We start from the raw sequence: 24,489 nt of genomic DNA, 5'->3' as shown, positions 1-24,489 counted from the left end.
TGTTTGTCTGGCCTCTCAACAGATACCCCTCTGTTGCGGCGCAACTACGATACGGCTACCTGTATCACTGGGGCGTGCAAGCCTCCTCACCAATGGCAAGGTTGTAGTTCATGGGGGTTGAATAAAAAGTTTAACCAATAAGCTCCATTTAAGAGGAGCATAAAGGATTTATTAGTGGCCGACTCTTCCATTAATGAATTTCTTAGTAGAGCCAAGTGAATTTGTGTGTGTGTGTGTGTGTGTGTGTGTGTGTGTGTGTGTTACTAATAATATCAAATAATACTATTGTTACTACAATCTGACTTCTAAACAAATTCAGTCCAAACTAGCTTATGGTTGTCAGCTTTATGGCTCCGCGCCGTCTTCCACTCTGAAACTACTTTACCCTGTTCATCATTATTGGGTGTGTCTGGCTATCGATGCATTTTGCACTAGTCCTGTTGATAGTCTCCATGACCATCCCGTTTACCCCATCCTCTTTGCAAATGAGGAATGTCTCCCTCCAGATACCCAACCTCGTGTGGATTTCTGTTTGGAATGCTTCTCACTTCCCTCTGTCGGGATCTCCACTAACTGAAATGTGCATCATATGTATCCTCTCCCCCCCCCCCTTTTCCGACCCCCTTGGATGGTGCCTCAGCTATGGATTAAGACTGACCTATTCCAGGGACGTAAGGTCTCTGTCTTATGATATTCTGGCATCTTGTATGTTCCTTCCTTGAAGAGTTTCCAGGTGCTGCGATCTTCTGCACTCATGGTTCTAAAACGATAGATAAGGCAGGATACATTTTAACCCCTCCTACTGGCATGGAACACCATTTACTGCCAGGATCATGTAGTGTGTTCACAGCAGAGCTGCTAGCCATTAACTAGGTCCTCCATTTTGTTTTTCAGGACTGCCTAAAACTGGGATGACATCTGGTGCAGTACTGCTGTCAGTAATAAACTCCGCACAATCAAGGAGATTATTGCAGTGTGGCTCTCTTCTGTCCGTTCCTCTTGGAAGGAGTCCACTGTCTTATGCCATCTACGAATTGGTCATACTAGGCGCACCCATTGTTTTCTCTTGTGTAACGAGCCACCCCCACAATGTAGTTGTGGAGCCAGAATAATGGTATCCAATGTATTGGTGAAATACCCCCTTCATTTGGTCCTTTGTACTAAGTATGGCATCCAAATTCCTTATCTTCAGTATTAATGGATGATTTATGGATGGGTGAACTGGTCTTCAATTTCCTTTTTGAAAGTAGTTTTTATTTTCAGTTATAAGGTTTTGCTTTCCTCCTGGAGCAGGAGCAGGGCGTTTGTGGTTGGGGCCTCTCTTCCATGTTTTCTGGGTTCAGGGCCCATGATCACACCCCTGTGCCAAAGACCGCTCTTTTATCCTTGTGTTCCTCCAGTTTGTAGATTTGACCTACCCTTTTATGCCTTCTACTGTGTGTGTTTTTAGCTTCCTCACTTTATAGTTTGATCCCTCTGACTGGATCCACCATCCTTTCATGGATGTGTCTATCTTCCGCACATAATTGTTGAATTGCGGGACTGATGACTTCGCTGTTTAGTTCCATAACCCCCCCAGTAAATCAATTAGTTGATGCAAAATGAGTCACTTGATATATGGCAAAGCTGAAAACCTGTTTAAAATTAATGTTAGAGTTAACTGACATTTACATCTCTGTGTCCCAATATTATGATAAATTTTTGAGAGGCTAACAACATTTGTGAATATCTTGCGATTTGCAGTTTCCTGCACAATGTCTACTGACACTAAAGGCTTCTGACCCCATATAGTGATACATAGTCTATATGGAGTTTATTTTGACTTCATTGTGAACAGTCTTGCATCTGAACTGAATACTACTACAGGCCTGTGAACAATTGGCTCACCAGTGCCACAGATCCATAAATATTCACATGTTCAATAGTGAATATCAGCTAATGTCACATTTCATGCACACACAAAAAAAGCAGGTACACTGCTTGAATCACTTATGGGGGACTGTTGATATTTATAAACATGTGCCAAAACTTGCTCCAAACTAAAAACCACATGCAAGTGATGTACAGCTTACTTCATGTTTGCAACCTGTGGAGCAAAAGTTGTCTGCATGTGTAAAAAATAGCAGGCACACCACATTACTGTCAGGATTCCTCAAGAAGAAAAGGAGAAGAAGAAAGCAAATACTGAGCTAACATTATTAATTCTTCATTATTCACATTTTAATTTTCTGTCTTCTTTCTCATTCATCTTACATATTTTTATAGTTCTGTATATAGTGTATGATTTGCATCCATGAATTGTTTCCACTGTGTTAGTACTTTCTTGGTACCAATTCCCTGCTGCCACATAAAATTTTCATAAGCTCACTGATACTTTATACATGGTATTCATAAAACTGTACACTCATTTTGTTCTTAAATTTAGTCATGGTTAGATAACATAGTACACCTTTTGGTTTGTCGTGTTCAGCTCTTTGTTGCTTTCATGAAAACATTATTGTCATTGTTCTAAACTGGGCTATCTTTGTATGAAAACCTTGTGATATTCTCAATAATCCAGCCACTTTCTCCATTACTACTGACAAAGTTTTGTTCTAGGTATTATCCTCAGAAAGCGCTCCAGAATCTTGGCTCTTTCATAATACTGTCCCAACTATTTCGTCTTGAATTGCATTGCTTTATGAACTTTATGAATTGCTAACTTTATGAACTCATTGCATTTTTAAATTGTTATTTCCTTCTGCAACAATTTTTCTTGAGGGCCCGGTAATTCGATATACAAAATCGTGATCATTTACAGTCCAGACTCACAATGTTGTTTGTTGATACAGCTGATGGAATAACCTGTATGTTGCCATTTCTTAGTGTTTCTTGGTATGGTTGATTAATCATGCTTTTTTGATGATTTTTGTTATTCAGTTTTGCACACAATATTTTGTTGACTGGGGTATCATTTCTTTTTTGTATTCTGACCCATTGTCTTTTGTGTTCCCAGATCCCAGTAACTGATATATCCACTGTTATGCCCCCCCCCCCTCCCCCTTTCTCCCGGAAACTTGGAATCTACATACGAGGTGCGACAATAATGAGACCAATGTGTAAAAAATTGTTGCTTACTGTTTTAGTCAAGTTTAGTGTTGTCTCCTTCAAAGTAGTTCCCTTCTGATTGCGCACACTTTTTCCAGTGCTTCTGCCATTGATGGTAACATTTCTGGAACTCATCTTCTGTAATATCCTCCCAGATCCTTGTCAAAACTTTTTGGACGTCTTGTGTTGTTTGAAAATGGTGTCCCTTGACCACCGTTTTGACTCTTGGAAATAGAAAAAAGGCACATGGAGCGATGTGTGGCGAATAAGATGGATGTGGTAGTACTGAAATTTGTTTTGAGGTTAAAAATTGCTGTACTGACAGAGCAGTATGGGATGGCGCATTATCGTGATGCAGAATCCAGTTATCAGGAATGTTGGCACGGACACAAAGAACTCTTTTACGAATTCTTTCTAAAATTTCTTTGTAGTAATATTGGTTAACTGTTTGTCCAGGAGGCACCCACTCTTTATGAACAATTCCCTTGGAATCAAAGAAGCACACAAGCATGCATGGTCGCCCACTGCGGTCTTCATCTTCAACATTTGTTCTGCCTTCACTTAACATTTTATGCCAACGAAAAACTTGAGCTCTTGACATAACCTCCTCTCCAAAAGCATTCTGAAGCTTACTGTAAGTTGTTGTCGAATTTTCACCCAATTTAACACAAAAAGAAATGGCACACCATTGCACAATATTATGCGATTCCATTTCCGTGACGAGAGACACAAACACGTGTTAACTTATTACAGCACAACTCACGACTGAGCAGTTGTGTCGATGTGCCACTTGCACTAGAAGCAGCTTATAAACCAAGGTCAAAGATATTGTGCATACGTAAGCCTGCAGGGTTGCCACATCTTGCAAAGAAAATCAGTCTCATTACTTTATTTTCGCACCTCGTATCATGACAATGGTCTTGCCATTTCTCATTTCACAATTATTTATAGCCACTGTTCAACAACAGGTGATCAACTGATTTGCATTGCTTTCATTTGTGTGTGTGTTGTTGATGTTGCTTGTGCTCTCCTTGGCTATTCCAGTAGTCTTATCCCATGTAAATATGTACTCTGCAACCCACTTTACAATATGTGAAAGAGAATACATTGTAATCCACTGTCACTTCCTGCCTTTCTTGTTCCAGTTGCAAATGGTATGCTTGAAGAATTATTATTGATAAGCTGCCATATGAGTTTGAATCTTTCATGGATCTTTTCATGAGATATAGAGGCACTGTCTCTGGCTGAGCCAGATGCAGCTGCCTGCCCTGTTTCAGAGGATGATTCTCAGCCTTCAAGGTCCGGGCAATGACAGAGGGTGGGCTTATTGGTAGTTGGGAGTTCCAATGTTAGGCGCGTAATGGGGCGCCTTAGGGATATGGCGGCTAAGGAGGGGAAGAAATCCAGTGTGCATTCCAGGTGGAGTAATTCCTGATGTGGAAAGGGTCCTTCCGGATGCCATGAAGAGCACAGGGTGCAGCCAGCTACAGGTGGTGGCACATGTCGGCACTAATGACGTGTGTCGCTTTGGATCTGAGGAAATTCTCTCTGCATTCCAGCGGCTATCTGATTTGGTGAAGGCTGCCGGTCTTGCTTACGAGATGAAGGCAGAGCTCACCACCTGCAGCATCGTTGACAGAACCAACTGCAGACCTTTGGTGCAGAGCCGGGTGGAGGGTTTGAATCAGAGGCTCAGACGGTTTTGCAACCGTGTTGGCTGCAGATTCCTTGACTTGTGTCATAGGGTGGTGGGGTTTCGGGTTCCGCTGAATAGGTCAGGAGTTCACTACACTCAGCTGGCGGCTACACGGGTAGCAGAGGCTGTGTGGCGTGGACTGGGCGGTTTTTTTTAGGTTAGAAGGCCTCGGGAAAGTACGGGGTGGGCTGCAATCTCAAAGGGTGCATGGCAAATACAGGACGTGCTTGGATCAAGGAACAGTCGTAATTGTGGTTGTAAATTGTTGTAGTTGTGCTGGGAAAGTCCCTGAGCTTCAAGCGCTAATAGAAAGCACAGAAGCTGAAATCGTTATAGGTACAGAAAGCTGGCTAAAGCCTGAAATAAGTTCTGCAGAAATTTTTACGAAGTCTCAGACGGTGTTCAGGAAAGATAGATTAGGCAGAATTGGTGGTGGAGTGTTTGTGTCTGTCAGTAGTGGTTTATCATGTAGTGAAGTCGAAGTAGATACTCCGTGTGAATTGGTATGGGTGGAGGTTATACTTAACAGCCGAACTAAGTTAATAATTGGCTCCTTCTACCGACCCCCAGACTCTGATGATATAGTTGCGGAACAGTTCAGAGAAAATTTGAGTCTCGTAACAAATAAATACCCCACTCATACGGTTATAGTTGGTGGGGACTTCAACCTTCCATCAATATGTTGGCAAAAATACTTGTTCAAAACCGGTGGTAGGCAGAAAACATCTTTCGAGATTGTCCTAAATGCTTTCTCCAAAAATTATTTCGAGCAGTTAGTCCATGAACCCACACGAATTGTAAGTGGTTGCGAAAACACACTCGACCTCCTAGCCACAAACAATCCAGAGCTGATCGAGAGCATCATGACTGATACAGGGATTAGTGAACACAAGGTCGTTGTAGCTAGGCTCAATACCGTTTCTTCCAAATCCACCAGAAACAAACGCAAAATAATTTTATGTAAAAAAGCGGATAAAGTGTCACTAGAAACCTTTCTAAGAGACAATCTCCATTCCTTCCGAACTGACTATGCAAATGTAGACGAGATGTGGCTCAAATTCAAAGATATAGTAGCAACAGCAATTGTGAGATTCATACCTCATAAATTGGTAAAGAGATGGAACTGATCCCCCATGGTACACAAAACAGGTCCGAACGCTGTTGCAGAGGCAACGGAAAAAGCATGCAAAGTTCAGAAGAATGCGAAATCCCGAAGATTGGCTAAAATTTATAGACGCGTGAAATTTGGCACAGACTTCAATGCGAGATGCCTTTAATAGGTTCCACAACGAAACATTGTCTCAAAATTTGGTAGAAAATCCGAAGAAATTCTGGTCGTTTGTAAAGTACACAAGCGGCAAGACGCAGTCAATACCTTCGCTGTGCAGTGCCGATGGTACTGTTACCGACGACTGTGCCGCTAAAGCGGAGTTATTGAACGCAGTTTTCCGAAATTCCTTCACCAGGGAAGACGAATGGAATATGCCAGAATTTGAAACATGAACAGCTGCTAGCATGCGTTTCTTAGAAGTAGATACCTTAGGGGTTGCGAAGCAACTCAAATCGCTTGATACGGGCAAGTCTTCAGGTCCAGATTGTATACCAATTAGGTTCCTTTCAGATTACGCTGATACAATAGCTCCCTACTTAGCAATCATATACAACCGCTCACTCACCGATAGATCTGTACCTACAGATTGGAAAATTGCGCAGGTTGCACCAGTGTTTAAGAAGGGTAGTAGGAGTAATCCATCGAACTACAGACCTATATCATTGACGTCGGTTTGCAGTAGGGTTTTGGAGCATATACTGTATTCAAACATTATGAATCACCTCGAAGGGAACGATCTATTGATACGTAATCAGCATGGTTTCAGAAAACATCGTTCTTGTACAACGCAGCTAGCTCTTTATTCGCACGAAGTAATGGCCGCTATCGACAGGGGATCTCAAGTTGATTCCGTATTTCTAGATTTCCGGAAAGCTTTTGACACTGTTCCCCACAAGCGACTTCAAATCAAGCTGCGGGCCTATGGGGTATCATCTCAGTTGTGCGACTGGATTCGTGATTTCCTGGTAGGAAGGTCGCAGTTCGTAGTAATAGACGGTAAATCATCGAGTAAAACTGCAGTGATATCAGGTGTTCCGCAGGGAAGCGTCCTGGGACCTCTGCTGTTCCTGATCTATATAAATGACCTGGGTGACAATCTGAGCAGTTCTCTTAGGTTGTTCGCAGATGATGCTGTAATTTACCATCTAGTAAGGTCATCCGAAGACCAGTATCAGTTGCAAAGCGATTTATAAAAGATTGCTGTATGGTGTGGCAGGTGGCAGTTGACGCTAAATAACGAAAAGTGTGAGGTGATCCACATGAGTTCCAAAAGAAATCCGTTGGAATTCGATTACTCGATAAATAGTACAATTCTCAAGGCTGTCAATTCAACTAAGTATCTGGGTGTTAAAATTACGAACAACTTCAGTTGGAAATACCACATAGATAATATTGTGGGGAAGGCGAGCCAAAGGTTGCGTTTCATTGGCAGGACACTTAGAAGATGCAACAAGTCTACTAAAGAGACAGCTTACACTACACTCGTTCGTCCTTTGTTAGAATATTGCTGTGCGGTGTGGGATCCTTACCAGGTGGGATTGACGGAGGACATCGAAAGGGTGCAAAAAAGGGCAGCTCGTTTTGTATTATCACGTAATAGGGGAGAGAGTGTGGGAGATATGATACGCGAGTTGCGATGGAAGTCATTAAAGCAAAGACGTTTTTCGTCACGGCGAGATCTATTTACGAAATTTCAGTCACCAACTTTCTCTTCCAAATGCGAAAATATTTTGTTGAGCCCAACCTACATAGGTAGGAATGATCATCAAAATAAAATAAGAGAAATCAGAGCTCGAACAGAAAGGTTTAGGTGTTCGTTTTTCCCGCACGCTGTTCAGGAGTGGAATGGTAGAGAGATAGTATGATTGTGGTTCGATGAACCCTCTGCCAGGCACTTAAATGTGAATTGCAGAGTAGACATGTAGGTGTAGATGTATGTTACCTGACTCCTTCAGTAATGTACATACTTTAGCGTCTGGCACAGGAATTGAATGGGCATCTACATAACTCTTTCTCATTTACTAAACAAGATTGTGATGAAGTGCTCTGCTCTTCATTGTATCTTCTCCATTTCCACATCAGTCGTACCTATTAACAGTCACAGGCTGAGCAGCAATACTCAGGTATCAGTTGAAGTAGGACTTTGTAAGCTATCTCCTTTGTGGGTGAACTGGTATCTGTTGTTCCTATTATTATACTTCAAATAAAATAACTTAATGATTGGCATGTTGCAGAGGCGGAGGAAAGTGTTGCCAGTGTGCAGCCTGTCACACTTGACAAGGCTCTGCCATTGCCTACAAAACAGCCAGTATGGTGAACGAATGTGTGGTGTCAGAGGAAGAATTGCGATTGGCTGGCGGCTGGCACTTACCACTCGATGCACTGAAACATCAATCACAAAGTTATTTTAATCAAAGTATAGGGTTATGTGGTCATCCTACTTATGGAATGCCACATCAGAATAGCACTCAGTTTCTTAGAAACCTAGGGCCTAAATTATTACATAGGAGATCTGTCTTTGTTGGAAAGGACTTTCATTGGCCTTGACTGCCTTGATTGTAGGGGAATCTACTGTTGTTATTTATTTATTTATTAATTTCCCCTTCAAGAGATTGTTTGTCCTTCCCTAGGTATCACTGATTTTTGACCTCAACAAGCTCATGATTTCTCACTCTACATACCCATTTCTTTAGGACAGCATTTCTGTTAACACTGCGGACACACATCCATCCATTCAACCATTCTCCTTTCAATTAATACAGAGAGGGAAATATAACTTTTCTGTGTCCGTGATGAACTTTATAACAAACTGAATAGAGTTAAGTAGTCTTAAAGGTATTAGGATTTTTTTTTTTTTTTTTTTTTGTGTAATTCCATGTGGCCATACAAAAGTATTATGTATTCACAGAAACACATTAGCTCTAACCTAGCATTTATTGGGTGTTGTGAATCTTCTTTTGTATCGTGTTATTCCCTCAAAGACAGTGATAGAAGCAGCAGGTGATAAAATAAGTAATTTGGACTCCCGAAAGCATCTACCAAGGGCACGGCACAGGGCTAGTGCTGAGAATTGGAGAATGGACTGAATAGTGATGTAGTCATTTATTCAGGAGATGTTGTCCTCAGAAAATACATGATATGAATTTGCTGTGTTTAAAATGGCATTTGTTTTCATCGTAGTGACATAGCTGAGCAGATACATTGTTAGACTGGCACAGTTGTGGTCTTGGATTAATAAAAAATTCCTCCTTCCCCACACCCCCCTTCCCTTCCTCTCTGTCAGTCCAAACACATAGATACAAGAAGGATATAGACCAGTTTCTAGGGGAACAGATTCTCTGTTGGCTTTACACATGTTCACTTGATCAATGTTTGTGCTTTGTTTGCCAAAGGCAGCCATGGCTGCTATCACTGCCTTGTGTCCACACAGTTCTGGCATTCAGAGCAAGTGCCCACAGTGGAGATAAGTAATAATAATGTAGCACTGCTAGTGGACAAGTTGATTACTGTTATTTGTTAAATGAATGTAGGCTAATAAATTATTGCAATTTTTAGCAAATGAGCAAAATATTTCTTTTTTCTGCAAACATGTTACTGTTTGCCTGCAACAAAACGTGTCTGACCAAGCTCATCTATCTACCAGAGAAGATAACAGTGAAGAAGAGGTGGCATTTGATGATCCATTCAGGAGCACCTTTGTGCATTCTTTACATTATGCATTATCAGCGTATATCAGGAGTGAACTTGCTTGTAAACTTCCTTGTAACAATCCTCAGAGATTATTTAACTTTGATGTTGCTGTGACAGTTAAACAAATAGCCAAGGAATGATCCAACTCGTGAGTGAGTGTATAATTGTCAGGGATGAAAAGTCGATATGAATCAATACGTTCAGTGACAAGATACTGTATGATGAGGTGTATTGTACACTTGATAGTATTATTGTCAAATCTTTGCTGATAGATTTTCTGATGCTAACGGGAACTTTTTACTTTCTGTGACAGTATACTCTTGATGATGAAGAAGAGGTTGATGAGTCTGTATCCTGTTGATTACCTAGCACCTCACTCGGATTCTGTCCTGTTGGATTACGACACCAAAGCTGTTGCCTTCACTGATAGGTTCCCAAACTAGCTGAAGAAAATGGGAAATTTAAAGAAATGGAAGAGGATGACAAGCAAAGAGGAACAAGATTTAAGTAACTCTGTACCATTGATGTGGAAATTTTTGAAAAACTGTAGGAGTTTGAAGATTTTTATGAACAAGTTACAACATGCACTCCCCCTGTGGGTCCGGGGTTGGAATAGGCCCGAGGTATTCCTGCCTGTCGTAAGAGGTGACTAAAAGGAGGCTCACACGTTTCGGCCTTTATGAGATGGTCCCCTGTTGGGTTTGACCTCCATCTTTCTGAATTTTCCCAGAGAGAGAGAGCCAATTGGGGAAGGGCTCCTTACATGGTGCATTGTGTCCATCGTACATTGAGATCTTTAGCCCACTTTCTCATCGTCGCATTGCAGTCCCGCTCATTCTCCATCTCTTGGGCGAAGACACCTTCCTGGGTGCATTTTCCACCATGCACTATGCAGTGTTGCTTTCTGCGTCGACGATGACCATGGACTTCTTAGTACCTCATATCCAGCACGGTAGCCAGTCCATTGTGGTGGGGCCACCATCGTGCCAGGTGCCCCTTCCTGAGGCTGGGTGGTGCCCATGGAGAGGGCCCCTGGTCGGAGTGGGTGGCATCAGGGCTGATAACACGCCATGAAGCATAGTATGTCATCTCTTGCTGGTGGTCCGCCGCCAGCAGTCTCTAAGTGGACAAAGTCTAACTTCAATGCTAAGAAATATGACCCCAAATCGTTCCCCTCCCTGGCCACATCATGGGAGGAACACCAGGCTAAGTATGGCATTGAAGCTTATTCGCCCTGGTACATAATATGTACGAGAGTAGATGGGGAATCTTTCATGTCCATGAAGCTTCAGTTTTTTGTGGAGCATTTGGAGGACAAGTTTGGGGAGGTGGGGGCTCCAAAATGTGCTCTGGGTCAGTCATGATAAAAACAGCATCCTCTGCCCAGTCACGAGCATTACTTGCTTGTGACAAGTTGGGGTATGTTTCTGTTACCATCACACCCCATAACAGCTTAATTATGGTCCAGGGTATTATATTCCACAGGGACCTTCTTTTAGAGTCTGACGACAAGCTGCGCACCAATTTAGAGTGGCGAGGTGTTCATTTCGTCCGGGCCGTCCATCGGGTTGCCACCCGTGCCTTCATCTTGGCCTTCGAGGGTGACACATTGCCTGGGAAGGTCAAGGTGATGGTCTATTGCTGTGATGTCAAGCCATATATCCCTCCCCCAATGAGGTCCTGTAAGTGCTGGAAGTTCGGTCATATGTCTTCCCACTGTACTTCCAGCATCACATGTTGAGATTGTGGATGTCCATCACATCCCAATACTCCATGTGCCCTGCCTCCCATCTGTGTCAACTGCAGAGAGTATCATCCACCTTGTTCGCCAGACTGCAGGATTTTACAGAAAGAGAGGAAAATCATGGAATATAATACCCTGGACTGACTGACCTACACTGAGGCTAAGAGGGAATTTGAGCACCTACATCCTGTGGCTATGACCACCTCTTATGCCACGGCTACAAGAACAGTTGTCGCCCCATCAGTTCCTTGCATTCCTGTCGCCTCTCAGAACCAGAACACTACACCTGCACCCTTGGTGGTGGGGGCACTTCCCTCCCTGTTGCTCCCGCACCACCTTCTTCAGGAGCAACACCCTCCTCCCCCCCCCCCCAACCATTGGGGATATCAGTCCCCACTTCTGAGCTGGAGAAGTGTAAGTCTTCTTCAGCTCCTCTCACTAGGAAGGGGTCCCTTGGGTCACTCCCTTCCCAGGTTTCTGCTAGTGGGAAAGATGACACTCGCCAGTGGCTGAAGTGCCCAAAAGCAGCTGGTCATAGGGCTTCACGCTCATCCTCAGTCCTGGAGACTGAATCAGTGAAGATCTCTCAGCCAGGGAAACCCAAGGAGCAGCGAGAGAAATCTAGAAAAGAAGATCCCCAAGACCAAGGGAATTGTGCTGGCACCTATACCACCGCTACCTACGAGCTCTGCGTCTGTGGAGGAGGTGGAGATTCTGGCGTCCGCTGAGGACCTAGATCTCGCCAGACCCTCAGACACAATGGTTACGGACTGCTCAGGCAAAAAGTCGGTGGCAGCAGGTGACCCTGAGACGTAAACTGCCTCACTGAATGTTGCATGCCTTCCCAGTCTCATGATGATGTCATCCTCCAGTGGAATTGGGGCGGTTTTTTCCACCGCCTGGTTGAGCTACAACAACTGTTAAGCTTTACACCTGCTTTCTTCAGTGCCCTCCAGGAAACTTGGTTCCCGGCAATGCAGACCCCTGCTCTCCATGGCTATAAGGGATAATACAGGAATCGTAGCGACTATAATCGAGTGTCTGGTGGGGTTTGTGTTTATGTCCTAAACTCAGTCTGTAGTGAAACTGTGCCCCTTCAAACCCCTCTTGAAGCGGTGGCTGTCAGAATAAGGACGACGCAGGAAATAACTGGCTGCAAAGTATATCTTCCTGCAGATGGTGCAATATCCCTGAATGTATTAACTGCTCTGATTGATCAACTCCCTAAACCTTCCTACTTTTGGGAGATATTAACACCCATAACCCCTTGTGGGGTGGCACTGTGCTTACTGGCTGAGGCAGAGATGTTGAAACTTTACTGTCTCAGTTCGGCCTCTGCCTCTTAAATACCGGCGCCGCCACACGTTTCAGTGTGGCTCATGGTAGTTACTCGGCCATTGATTTATCAATTTGCAGTCCAGGACTTCTCCCATCTAAACACTGGAGAGCACATGACGACCTGAGTGGTAATGACCACTTCCCCATCTTCCTGTCACTGCCCGTGTGTCAGGCCCATGGGTGCCTACCCAGATGGGCCTTAAACAAGGCAGACTGGGAAACTTTCACCTCTGCTGTCACCGTTGAATCTCCCCACATGGTAACATTGATGTGGTGATTGAGCAGGTAACTAAAACAATCGTTTCTGTGGCAGAAAACACTATCCCTCGCTCTTCAGGGTGCCCTCAGCGAAAGGCAGTCCCTTGGTGGTTGCCGGAAGTCGCTGAAGCAATTAAGGACCGTTGGCGAGCTCTACAGCGGCATAAGTGGCACCCTTCCCTGGAGCACCTCATAGCCTTTAAACGGCCTGTGCCTGCGTTCACCAGCTTGTCAAACAGCGGAAGCAGGAGTGTTGGGAGAGATATGTCTCGACCATTGGGTGTTATATGTCACCTTCTCAAGTTTGGGCAAAGATCAAATGTGTTTTTGGGTACTAGACTCCAAACAGGTGTTCCCGGTATTAACATAAATGGCGTGTTATCTACCGGCGCAAACGCGATTGCCGAACACTTAGCTGAGCACTATGCTCAAGCCTCTGCATCAGAGAATTACCCCCCAGCCTTTCGCACTCTCACACAGTGTCTGGAAGGGAAAGTCCTCTCGTTCACTACACGCCACAGTGAATCCTATAACGTCCCATTTACAGAGTTGGAGCTCCTCATTGCCCTTGCACATTGTCCTGACGCAGCTCCTGGGCCAGATCAGATCCACAGTCAGATGATTAAGCATCTCTCATCTGACTACAAGTTACATCTCATCATCATCTTCAACCGGATCTGGTGCAATCGCGTCTTTCTATTGCAATGGTGGTAGGGCACCATCATTCCGGTGCTCAAACCCGGTAAAAACCCACTTGATGTGGATAGCTATTGGCCCATCAGCCTCACCAACGTTCTTTGTAAGCTGCTGGCACGTATGGTGTGTTGGTGATTGGGTTGGGTTGGGTCCTGGAGTCATGTGGCCTACTGGCTCTCTGTCATGGTGGTGGCTTCCGCCAGGGTTGCTGTACCACTGATAATCTCATGTCCATAGAGTCTGCCATCCGAACAGCCTTTTCCAGATGGCAACACCTGGTTTATGAAAAGCGTATGACACTACCTGGTGACATCATATCCTCGCCACATTATACGAATGGGGTCTCCAAGGCCCGCACCCAATTTTTATTCAAAATTTCCTGTCGCTTCAATCTTTCCGTGTCCAAGTTGGCGCCTCCCATAGATGCCCCCATATCCATGAGCATGGGGTCCCGCAAGGCTCTGTATTGAGTGCCTCTCTATTTTTAGTAGCCATTAATAGTCTAGCAACAGCTGTAGGGCCATCCGTCTCACCTTCTTTGTATGCAGACGACTTCTGCATTTTGTACTGCACCACCAGTACTGGTGTTGCTGAGTGGCGCCTACAGGGAGCCATCCACAAGTCACAGTCATGGGCTCTAGCCCACAGTTTCCAGTTTTCGGCAGCAAAGTCGTGTGTTATACACTTCTGTCGGCGTTGTACCATTAATCCAGAACCAGAACTTTGCCTTCATGATGATCCACTCACTGTATTGGAGACATATCGATTCTTAGGACTGGTTTTCAAAGCCCAATTGACTTGGCTTCCTTTCCTTCATCAGCTTAAGCAGAAGTGTTGGCAGCACCTCTGCTGCGTGAGCAACACCAACTGGGGTGCAGATCGCTTTACGCTGCTGCAGCTCTACAGAGCCCTTGTTCAATCCCGCCTTGAGCATGGGAGCCTGGTTTTTGGTTTGGTGGCACCCTCAACATTGCGTTTACTCAACCCAGTGCACCACTGTGTCGTTCGCCTAGTGACAGGAGCTTTTAGGACGAGTCCAGTGACCAGTGTCCTTGTGGAGGCCGGAGTCCCTCCATTGCAGATTAGGCATGCATAACTGCTGGCCAGTTATGATGCACACGTTCGTAGTTCTCCTGCGCATCTGACTCACCGTTTCCTTTTCCCACCCACAGTGGTTCATCTTTCGCATCGGTGGCCCAGGTCAGGGCTTCCTATTGCAATTTTTGTCCGATACCTTCTTTCGGAACTGAGTCCTTGCGTTTACCACCTATACTTGAGGTCCTTTAACGTACACCTCCATGGTGTAAACCTAGGCTGTGGCTGCACCTGGACCTTTCACATGGCCCTAAGGGCTCAGTTAACCCTGCGGCTCTCCGTTGCCACTTCCTCTCGATTCTTGACATTTACCGAGGCCATGAAGTGGTTTACACCGACAGCTCGATGGCTGATGCTCCTGTCGGCTTCACAAATGTCCATGGAAGACTTATTGAACAGCTTTCCTTGCCCGATGGCTGCAGTGTTTTCACTGCCCCAAGCTGGGAACTATATCTAGTGCTCTTGAGCACATCCATTCATGCCCTGGGGAGTCATTTCTTCTGTGTATTGTAGTCGTTCAGTGGTGTTTGTCAGGACCCCAGGTCATGTTGGAATCCCAGGCAACGAACTTGCCGACAGGCTGGGCAAACAGGCTACGCGGAAACCACTTATGAAGATTGGCTTCTCTGCAGCTGACATGCATTCAGTACTACACAACAAGGTTTTGCGGCTTTGGGAGACGAAATGGCATTATCTCAGCATGCACAACAAAGTGCATGCCATTAAGGAGACTATGAATGTGTGGCAGTCTTCTGTGCATGCCTCTTGCAGGGACTCTGTGGTTCTCTGCTAGCTTCGCATTGGCCACACTTGGGTGACACATGGCGACCTATTGTGCCGTGATGACCCACCTCAGTGTTGGTGCGGCACCCAGCTGACAGTGGCCTACATCTTGGTGAGCTGTCCTTCTTTGACTGCCCTGCGATGGACTGTTCAGTTACCAGACTCGTTGCCATTAATTTTAGCTGACAACGCCCCATCAGCTAATTTAGTTTTACTTTTTATACACGATGGCGGGTATTATCATTCTGTTTAAGTTTTAGCACATGCCGTTGTCCCTTTGCGCTCTCCATTCTAATGCTTTTAGGCTGGATGTTTTAATGTGTCGCAGAGTGTCTGGCTTTCCCTTTTTATTCTTGTGGTTGGCCAGCCATGGTCATCTGCTCTCTTGCTTTTACCCCTTCTACCTGTTTTTTTCTTCTCTCTGTGGTTTTCTTTTCCTGTTTTTGTCCAAGGTAATGTTGGTTGTCCTTCTGTCATTCTTCTGGTTCTTCCTTACTCCTGTTATTGTGCTGTATGTCTCCTTTTGTTTCTTCTTTCCCTTGTGTAATTATTTTACTGGGAACAAGGGACCGATGACCTCGCAGTTTGGTCCCTCCCCCCCCCCCCCCCCACACACACACACCTCCCCCTTTTAAACCAGCCAACAACATGCTCTTCACAGCAGTGGACAGTGATGTCCATTTTCCCATATTTATCAGAAAATTTATTCCTGTATGAAAAATTTCTGAAGGAAATACTGAATCTGCCAAAGAAAAGAGCAACAGAGAGATTTCATGGTCAAATGTTATTGATAACTGGTAATTGCAAAACAAAGTTCGTTATCAGTACTGTCCAAAGATATACTTACGATTCTTTGTAGAACTGATCTATATTTTCAGGGATTGCTGCTATATGTATTCGTTTGTCTACAAGAAATGCCATATGGGAGGCGACAATCAGACTGCTATCCCACTGCCATCCAAGGATATCTCCAGACTCATCTTTGTACAGGAGTCTCATTGACTGGAATAAAATTGTCTTCTGTGATGAGTCCCGTGGACAAGCGCATTATTGTCTTGTTCAGTTTGTGAAGCTTCTTCTCATGAATAAATCATCCAATTTTTTTGGAAATATAATAATTTGTTTGTCTGTACATGTGCATCACATCTGCTGATTTGTGTCCCATAATATTTGTTTAATTATTTTTATTTTTTATAGTGTACTTATGAACCTACATTCTTTGATCTTTTCAACGTTGCTGATGGCTGGTTAGTGAGAGTTATCACTTCACCCCCACCCACCCACCCACCCACACACACACACACACACACACACACACACACAAACAAACAAACAAAAAATCCTTATATTGAACAGTTGTGGATATTTTTCATTCAGAGAAACATTCTGAGGAAGAAATTAAGTGTAAAAATATTGCAAAAGCAATCAATTGCTCGAGGGCAATGTCAGTGTACAAGCTTGCTCAATGTCAGTTTATTGCAAAAGCCATCAATTGCTCGAGGGCAATTTCAGTGTACGAGCTTGCTCAGTGTCAGTTGTTTAGTCATCATCTTCACCTCTCTCTCTCTGAAGCACGCAAGTGCACGCGCACACACACACACACACACACACACACACACAACATGTAATATGTGTAGAATACCATCTGAAAGGGTACTGCCAGTCTCTTCAAAGATAAATTAGCTTTTGGTCTTCTTCTTTTTGGAGAAAAATCCCTTCTGTGTTTCACGTGGTGTAAGCTTGTTGCTTGTCTTTTGCATCTAATATTCACGACCCTGGACGTCTTCCCAGTTTCCTTTGAAACTTTGCTTGTCATCTCCTCTACCATTCTGTGCTCTAGTGAAATGAAGAACAGTGCCAAAAATGATCTTAAATTTTGACATTTTCAGGGCAACTGAATTGGAACGATACCGTGTACGTCTGGAGAGAACTCTTCCAGTAAAGGGGAAAAAGGAGTTTGCACCCAGTGGTTCATGGGTGGAACGGAAACTGTTGGAGGCTGCACGGGATGAAAGACATGCATTATTGAAAGAAGAGAGAGTGGAACGTGTGTAAGTAACAACAGATAAAAGATTTTTTTATCCTATAATTGATTTATACTGGTTGTGATTTTTGTAGTCTCTCTATAATTAAGATTAAGCTTTGTTGTTTCATTACAGTGAATTTAGATGTACACTCAATACACTGACACAAAAATGTTGGTGTACAGTCTTGCTCATTAATGACACTATTCCATTCAGTATAAGGAGCGATTAAATAAAGTAAGATGAATGTTTCCGGACATTTCCGAAGGATCTATTTTGTGAGTTATAATTTTGTATGCTTTCATAACCAAACAGTTTTTGACATAGTACATAAAACTTTGATTGGTTGATTTGTTTGGAGGAGAGGACCAAACAGTAAGGTCATTGGTCCCATCGGATTAGGTAAGGATGGGGAAAGAAGTCGCCCGTGGCCTTTGAAAGGAACCATACCAGAATTTGCGTGAAGCAATTTCAGGAAATCATTAAAACCTAAATCAGGATGGCTGGATGTGGGTTTGAAACATCGTCCTCCCGAATGTGAGTCCAGCGTGCTAACCACTGTGCCACCTCGCTCAGTAAAACTTTGAAAACACTGTAACATTACTACGGATTGTGCGTTGTATACCATTCTCATCAGACTTAATATAAATAACAGAAACCATAAAAAAATACTTTTAAATGTATAACCTCTGCAGTATTTGATCGCATCATGCAGCACTTGACCAATTTTGAGGTTAGAATAAATAGTAACACTCTTGCAACTACTTTAATGCTTAACATCCATTGCAAGTAAGTAGTGAGCTTGTGACCGTGTGTGTGTGTGTGTGTGTGTGTGTGTGTGTGTGTGTGTGTGTGTGTGTGTGTGTGTGTGTGTGTGTGTGTTTGTTTGTTTATATATAAAGTTAAACTTTCAAAACACAGTGGAATTAACACCACTGGTCAGAATGACATCAAATTGCAACGGAATATTATCAAAGAAGGGGGAAGGGGGTAATGTATGGCAGAAGAAGTAAAATAGTACACAGCTTTTCCTCCTTTTGTGTTTGTGATGTTCACCAGACTGTCTCAACGCAGGATCACGTTCTGCTTGTAAAGCTGTAGTACAAGAATGATGAATGTACACACATCACTCTTCAGAAGTTCCAGACACTGAAGGGTTTGAAAAAAGGTGTTGGTCCGATGACTGCCGTGGATTTGGAGAAAATGATTTGGAAATTCGAAAAGACGCGTTCTTTTGGTGTGCAACCTGGTTGAGGGAGGAAACGAATTGATTCGACGTCAGTGGAAGCAGTGGTCACAGCAATGCAGGAGGAGACAAGTGGTGGTGTGCAAACGTGTAGTGCACGGAGAATTGCCCGAACATTGGACATACCTGTCAGCATGGTGCGTAAAATCCTACAAAACGTCTTTCTTTGCTATCCATTCAAAATTACCCATGTGCACGAGCAAGCAAAAGAGACCTTTGCTTTAGAATTCCTTGCTCGCATGGAAGTGGACAATGATTGGCAGTGGAAGATTTTGTGGACAGATGAAGCCCACTTCCATCTGACAGGATATGTCAGTACACAGATTTGTCGAATATGGGCAACGGAAAATCCACACGCAAATCAACCAATACCACTTCATCCTGAAAAGGGCACTGTGTGGTGCAGGTTTAAGGCATCATTTATCAAGGGGCCATATTTTTTCGAAGAAACAGGTGCTTCCGGTCCTGTTACCTGTACCATCACTGGTAAGCACTATGAGTGTCTTTTGTGCAACCACATCATTCCAGCTCTCCAACAGCGTGGATGGGATCATTTTTATGCAAGATGGCGCACCTCCGCACATTTGCAAATCCATTTAAGCAGCTACTGAAGCATCATTTCGGAAATGCTAGAATTATCAACCGCCATTTCCCTACAGCCTGGCTGTCCTGATCACCAGATCTTAATCCATGTGATTTCTGGCTATGGGGCTATCTAGAAGATGTGTTCAGTGTTCTGATTGCAGACTTAGCTGCATTGAAGGCACGCATTGTGCAACACATTCTGAACGTGACTGCGGCAACACTTCAATCAGTTGTGGAACATGCTGTTTCTCGATTTCAACTTGTTGCAGAAAACAGTGGGCAGCATATTGAACATGTTTTGTGACAGTCACATGGAAATTAATAATCCCATTTGATTTTGATGGATGCTTTTTATGCAGTTTTTGGCCTTAGGACAATCAAAAACCAATTTTTCCCATCCGAAGTGATATGAGTTCGCCTTGGTGGATGGGCTTACATTACTGACAGTGTCACACCTGTACACCCATGCACACTGAGTAGTACAGTTCGTTTAACGTCAAACATACACCTTAAGCATTGTTGTTTGATTCATTTGTCATTTGTAGTTGACCACTATTAAATGTTTATGCTTACAGTGCCATCTATTGTTACATTTTGCAACTATTATTTTTTTTTTTCTGCCATACATCCCCCAGGCAATACTGACCCTACGACTTATCTTAGAAGCTAGATTAAGGAAGGGCAAACCTACATTTCTAGCATTTGTAGACTTGGAGAAAGCTTTTGACAATGTTGACTGGAATACTCTCTTTCAAATTCTGAAGGTGGCAGGGGTAAAATACAGGGAGCGAAAGGCTATTTACAATTTGTACAGAAACCAGATGGCAGTGATAAGAGTCGAGGGACGTGAAAGGGAAGTAGTGGTTGGGAAGGGAGTGAGACAGGGTTGTAGTCTCTCCCCGATGCTATTCAATCTGCATATTGATCAAGCAGTGAAGGAAACAAAAGAAAAATTCGGAGTAGGTATTAAAATCCATGGAGAAGAAATAAAAACTTTGAGGTTCGCCGATGACATTGTAATTCTGTCAGAGACAGCAAAGGACTTGGAAGAGCAGTTGAACGGAATGGACAGTGTCTTGAAAGGAGGATATAAGATGAACATCAACAAAAGCAAAACAAGGATCATGGAATGTAGTTGAATTAAGTCGGGTGATGCTGAGGGAATTAGATTAGGAAATGAGACACTTAAAGTAGTAAAGGTGTTTTGCTATTTGGGGAGCAAAATAACTGATGATGGTCGAAGTAGAGAGGATATAAAATGTAGACTGGCAATGGCAAGGGAAGCGTTTCTGAAGAAGAGAAATTTGTTAACATCGAGTATAGATTTAAGTGTCAGGAAGTCATTTCTGAAAGTATTTGTATGGAGTGTAGCAATGTATGGAAGTGAGACATGGACGATACATAATTTGGACAAGAAGAGAATAGAAATTTTGAAATGTGGTGCTACAGGAGAATGCTGAAGATTAGATGGGTAGATCACATAACTAATGAGGAAGTATTGGATAGGATTGGGGAGAAGAGAATTTTGTGGCACAACTTGACTAGAAGAAGGGATCGGTTGGTAGGACATGTTCTGAGGCATCAAGGGCTCACCAATTTAGTATTGGTGGGCAGCGTGGAGGGTAAAAATCGTAGAGGGAGACCAAGAGATGAATACACTAAGCAGATTCAGAAGGATGTAGGTTGCAGTAGATACTGGGAGATGAAGAAGCTTGTGCAGGATAGAGTAGCATGGAGAGCTGCATCAAACCAGTCTCAGGACTGAAGACCACAACAACAACAACAACAACAACAACAACATTTTCCCCCTTCACCGATAATATTCCATTGCAGTTTGACATCATTCTGACCAGTGGTGTTATTTCTATAGTGGTTTGAAAGTTTAACTTTAATTACAAACACACACATGCACGCGCGCACACACACACACACACACACACACACACACACACACACACTCCTGCATCCTTCTCTGTCCACACACTCCTCTATGCATCTTAATTTTCCACCAGCTATGTGCTTCCTCACATGTAGCCTGTGCAGATCAGGTCAAAAAAGCAGGCTGACACTATTGCAACAGCACAGTTGTTATGTAGGGAAGCCTAGTCATCTGAGGATGGAAGATTGTTTCTTGCCTCTGATTGTCTGCAAAACAGGTCAGGTAATAGTATCGACCTGCCTTATTCACATGCTTTACAGGACAGCCTACTCGTCAGGGGCAAGAAACAGTTCGCCAGCCCTCAATGTGTAGGCTGCCCAGCGCAAAATGCATGTTGCATTGGCCTGCTTTAGCAGCCTGCTTTGCATGGGAGCCTAAATATCACAGGAAAAAAAGGGTTTCCAAGCCCTTGGCATACAGGCGGTGCTGCAGGACAGGCATGTTGTGGAAGTAGTATCAGCTTTCTTTATCGACCTCTTTTGCAGGGGCTACGCGCGTGGATTGACATGCATGGGTAAAAGTTGAGATGGATAGATGAGGACATGGAGAGAGGAGGGGCAGGGGCGGATGGATTGGGAGAGAGGGGGACAGGAGGGGATGGACAGTGAGAGAGGAGACAGGAGGAGATGCACAGAGAGGAAGGGAGAGGAGCAGATGGACAGAAAGAGGGTGGAAAAGAGGAGATAGGCTAAGATGTAGGAGGAGGAGATGGACAGACAAGGTGGTGAGAAGGTAATGAGCTGAGAGAGGGCAGAGGAGGAGATGGCACAAGAGCTGCGCTTTATGTGGCAGGTGAAAGTATGGGGAAATGCTAAAGAGTGTGTGTGTGTGTGTGTGTGTGTGTGTGTGTGTGTGTGTGTGCGTGTCATCTCCTTCTAAACCCCTTGATTGATTTCAACCAAATTCGTTAGCTTAGAAAACAGGTATCATCACTCTGGAAGTTATAACCTCAAAGTTCTCGTAGAAGCAGAGATATGGGAGAAAACCTGTTTTTCAGCATTTGTCTCCCTGGAGGCTGCCCTCCACAACAGGCATGTTGTGTGGGAGTAATATTGGGTTTGCTTTGCAGGGTAGCCTACACGTCAAGCAAGAAATGGTTTTCAATCCCCTGATGTGTAGGTTGACCTGCATGACAGGCATGTTCTGGGAGTAGTATTGGCCTGCTTCCTCAACCTGTTTTGCAGGGGCTACAACTGTGGATGGGCACATCTGGACGAAGGTTGAGACAGATAGAGGAAGGGATGAGCAGAGGGAAAGGGGGGGGGGGGCAGTAAGGAAAGACAAGGACGAGATGGAGAGGAAGAGGTGGATAGAGAGGGGGGACGGAGTAAGAGGAGATGCACAGGGGGGTGGGGGTAGGAGAAGAGGAATATGGGGAGAGAGGAGAGCAGGAGAGGAGGAGATGGACAGAGAAAGAGGGATGAGAAGGCCAGACTGAGAGATGGGGCCTGACAGAGAGATTGGGGGGGGGGGGGGGGAGGAGAAGATGGGCAGATAGAGAGGGAAGGAGGGGGAGATGTAAGAGGCAGGTGGAGAGGTATTCTGTGGGTGGAAAGGGAAAAGGGGGAGTAGGAGATGGCCAGATGTACAGAGAGGGAGGAAGAGATTGTTGGCAGAGAGTGGGGAGAGAAGATATTCAGATGGAGGTGGGATAATGATGTGGACCAGTGATTGGGGGGGGGACACGAAGGAGTGGACACAGAAAGAGGAGGGTACAAGATGTGTGCAATATGTGTAATATGTATCAAATGCATGCTTGAGCAAAGCCATGGGGAAAAGACTGGTATATAAAGAAACAAAATGATAAAATGTATTGTGGGCTGTAAAGGAATAGTTAGAGTAATAACAAAAATGAGGGGAAAACACAGTTGTCTATTGAAATGCTCACAAAGGTAAGGCACTCAGGGTAATGTGGAAGACACAAATAATGATATTAACAATTGTAAAGGAAAAGTATAGTAGAATTAATGTATGCAACTTTAGCGACATTGTTAAACTGTGCTCTGGCCATGGATTAATTTCTCGCACTTGCAGGTAAAATCTTTGGCCTCAATTCTTAGCTCCACTCAAAATTGCTTGTTTTCCCTTTCCTTCCAAAAATAACAGAGGATTTCTTGTTTCCCAGAAAAGACTAACATCGGTGATGTAGAGAGATTTGTTATTCCACATCTTCAGGGTTAAGAGAATGTTGCAACCTGTAGAGAGTTTTCAAAATGAGCCATAATCATACATATTAAAACAGGACTTTGCTTAAAGAAGAATTAAATCTGCAAATTGGAAATTGTTTTTGATTAGGAAGAAAGAAATCATAAAAAAGCTAATCACCCAGAAGGGGAGGAAGGAACAAAACAAAACTTTACAGGTTGAGAGGGTATGTGATTTTACTTCAGTGATTACAATATTGAGTCAAACTTAGAAAGAACTTGGCATTATAAGTACACTTATTAGTGTGATGTTGCACCACCTGTGGTCTGGATGCATGCAGTGATAAAGCTGGAAAGTATGTCATAAAGCATTGTATCATCTTGTGAGGCAAGCAGGCCCACAACTGTCATACTAGTCATTGATATCTTGGATACTGGCTCTGTGATAGAGTTGATGTTCAAGCTGGTCCCATCCATGTCCTATTACAAACAGATCTGAGGATCTTGCTGGCCGCAGGAGTATCTCAATATCACACAGACAGTTCATAGACACATATGTAATGTGTGGATGAGCATTGTCCTATTGAAAAATGGCACCATGATACTCTCACATGAGAGGTAACATATGAGGATGCAGGATGTCCTTGAAGTAACGTTGCATGGTTAGAGTTCTCTCTCATATCTGATGACTCCCCACACCATGACAAGACAAGTAACACTGCTGTGCCTCTCCAAAATTTTGGGAGAATGGGATCTCTTCCCAGGTCTTCACCATACTTGCCAATAATGGTCATCGAGAGCAGTGCAGATCCATATTCATTACTGAGAACAGAGCAAAGCCATGCCTCAATCGGTCCATACTTTCCGTCCATGGCACCGCTCCAAATGCAGCTGTCTGTTTCGTTGTGTAAGTGCCTACAAAGTGGAAGGAAATTCTCTAGTTTGGCTGCAGCTAGTCTTTGACCAATGGTACAGGATGATACAGAATGTTGAGGTAGTCCATGACTTGTTCTTGGATGGCAGGCACAGATGGGAAGGGGTTGTGATGTGCTT

At 43.9% G+C, this 24,489-nt stretch overlaps 1 protein-coding gene across 2 annotated transcripts in view; it reads left to right on the top strand.

Moving 5' to 3' along the window:
* LOC126236275 (uncharacterized) overlaps nt 1-24,489 on the top strand; it is a 181,102-nt gene that overhangs the window by 14,947 nt on the left and 141,666 nt on the right. Inside the window, exon 2 of one of the 2 annotated variants that reach the window (XM_049945434.1) lies at nt 17,388-17,549. In XM_049945434.1, coding sequence (XP_049801391.1) covers nt 17,388-17,549 — 162 coding nt within the window. Of the gene's footprint in view, nt 1-17,387; nt 17,550-24,489 lie in introns of those variants that run through there. The other variant, XM_049945435.1, reaches the window with a different exon arrangement.

This window comes from Schistocerca nitens, chromosome 2, assembly GCF_023898315.1.
Source record: "Schistocerca nitens isolate TAMUIC-IGC-003100 chromosome 2, iqSchNite1.1, whole genome shotgun sequence".
NCBI lineage: Eukaryota > Metazoa > Arthropoda > Insecta > Orthoptera > Acrididae > Schistocerca > Schistocerca nitens.
Note: the sequence above shows the minus strand (reverse complement) of the source record. Positions and strands in the feature narration are given on the sequence as shown.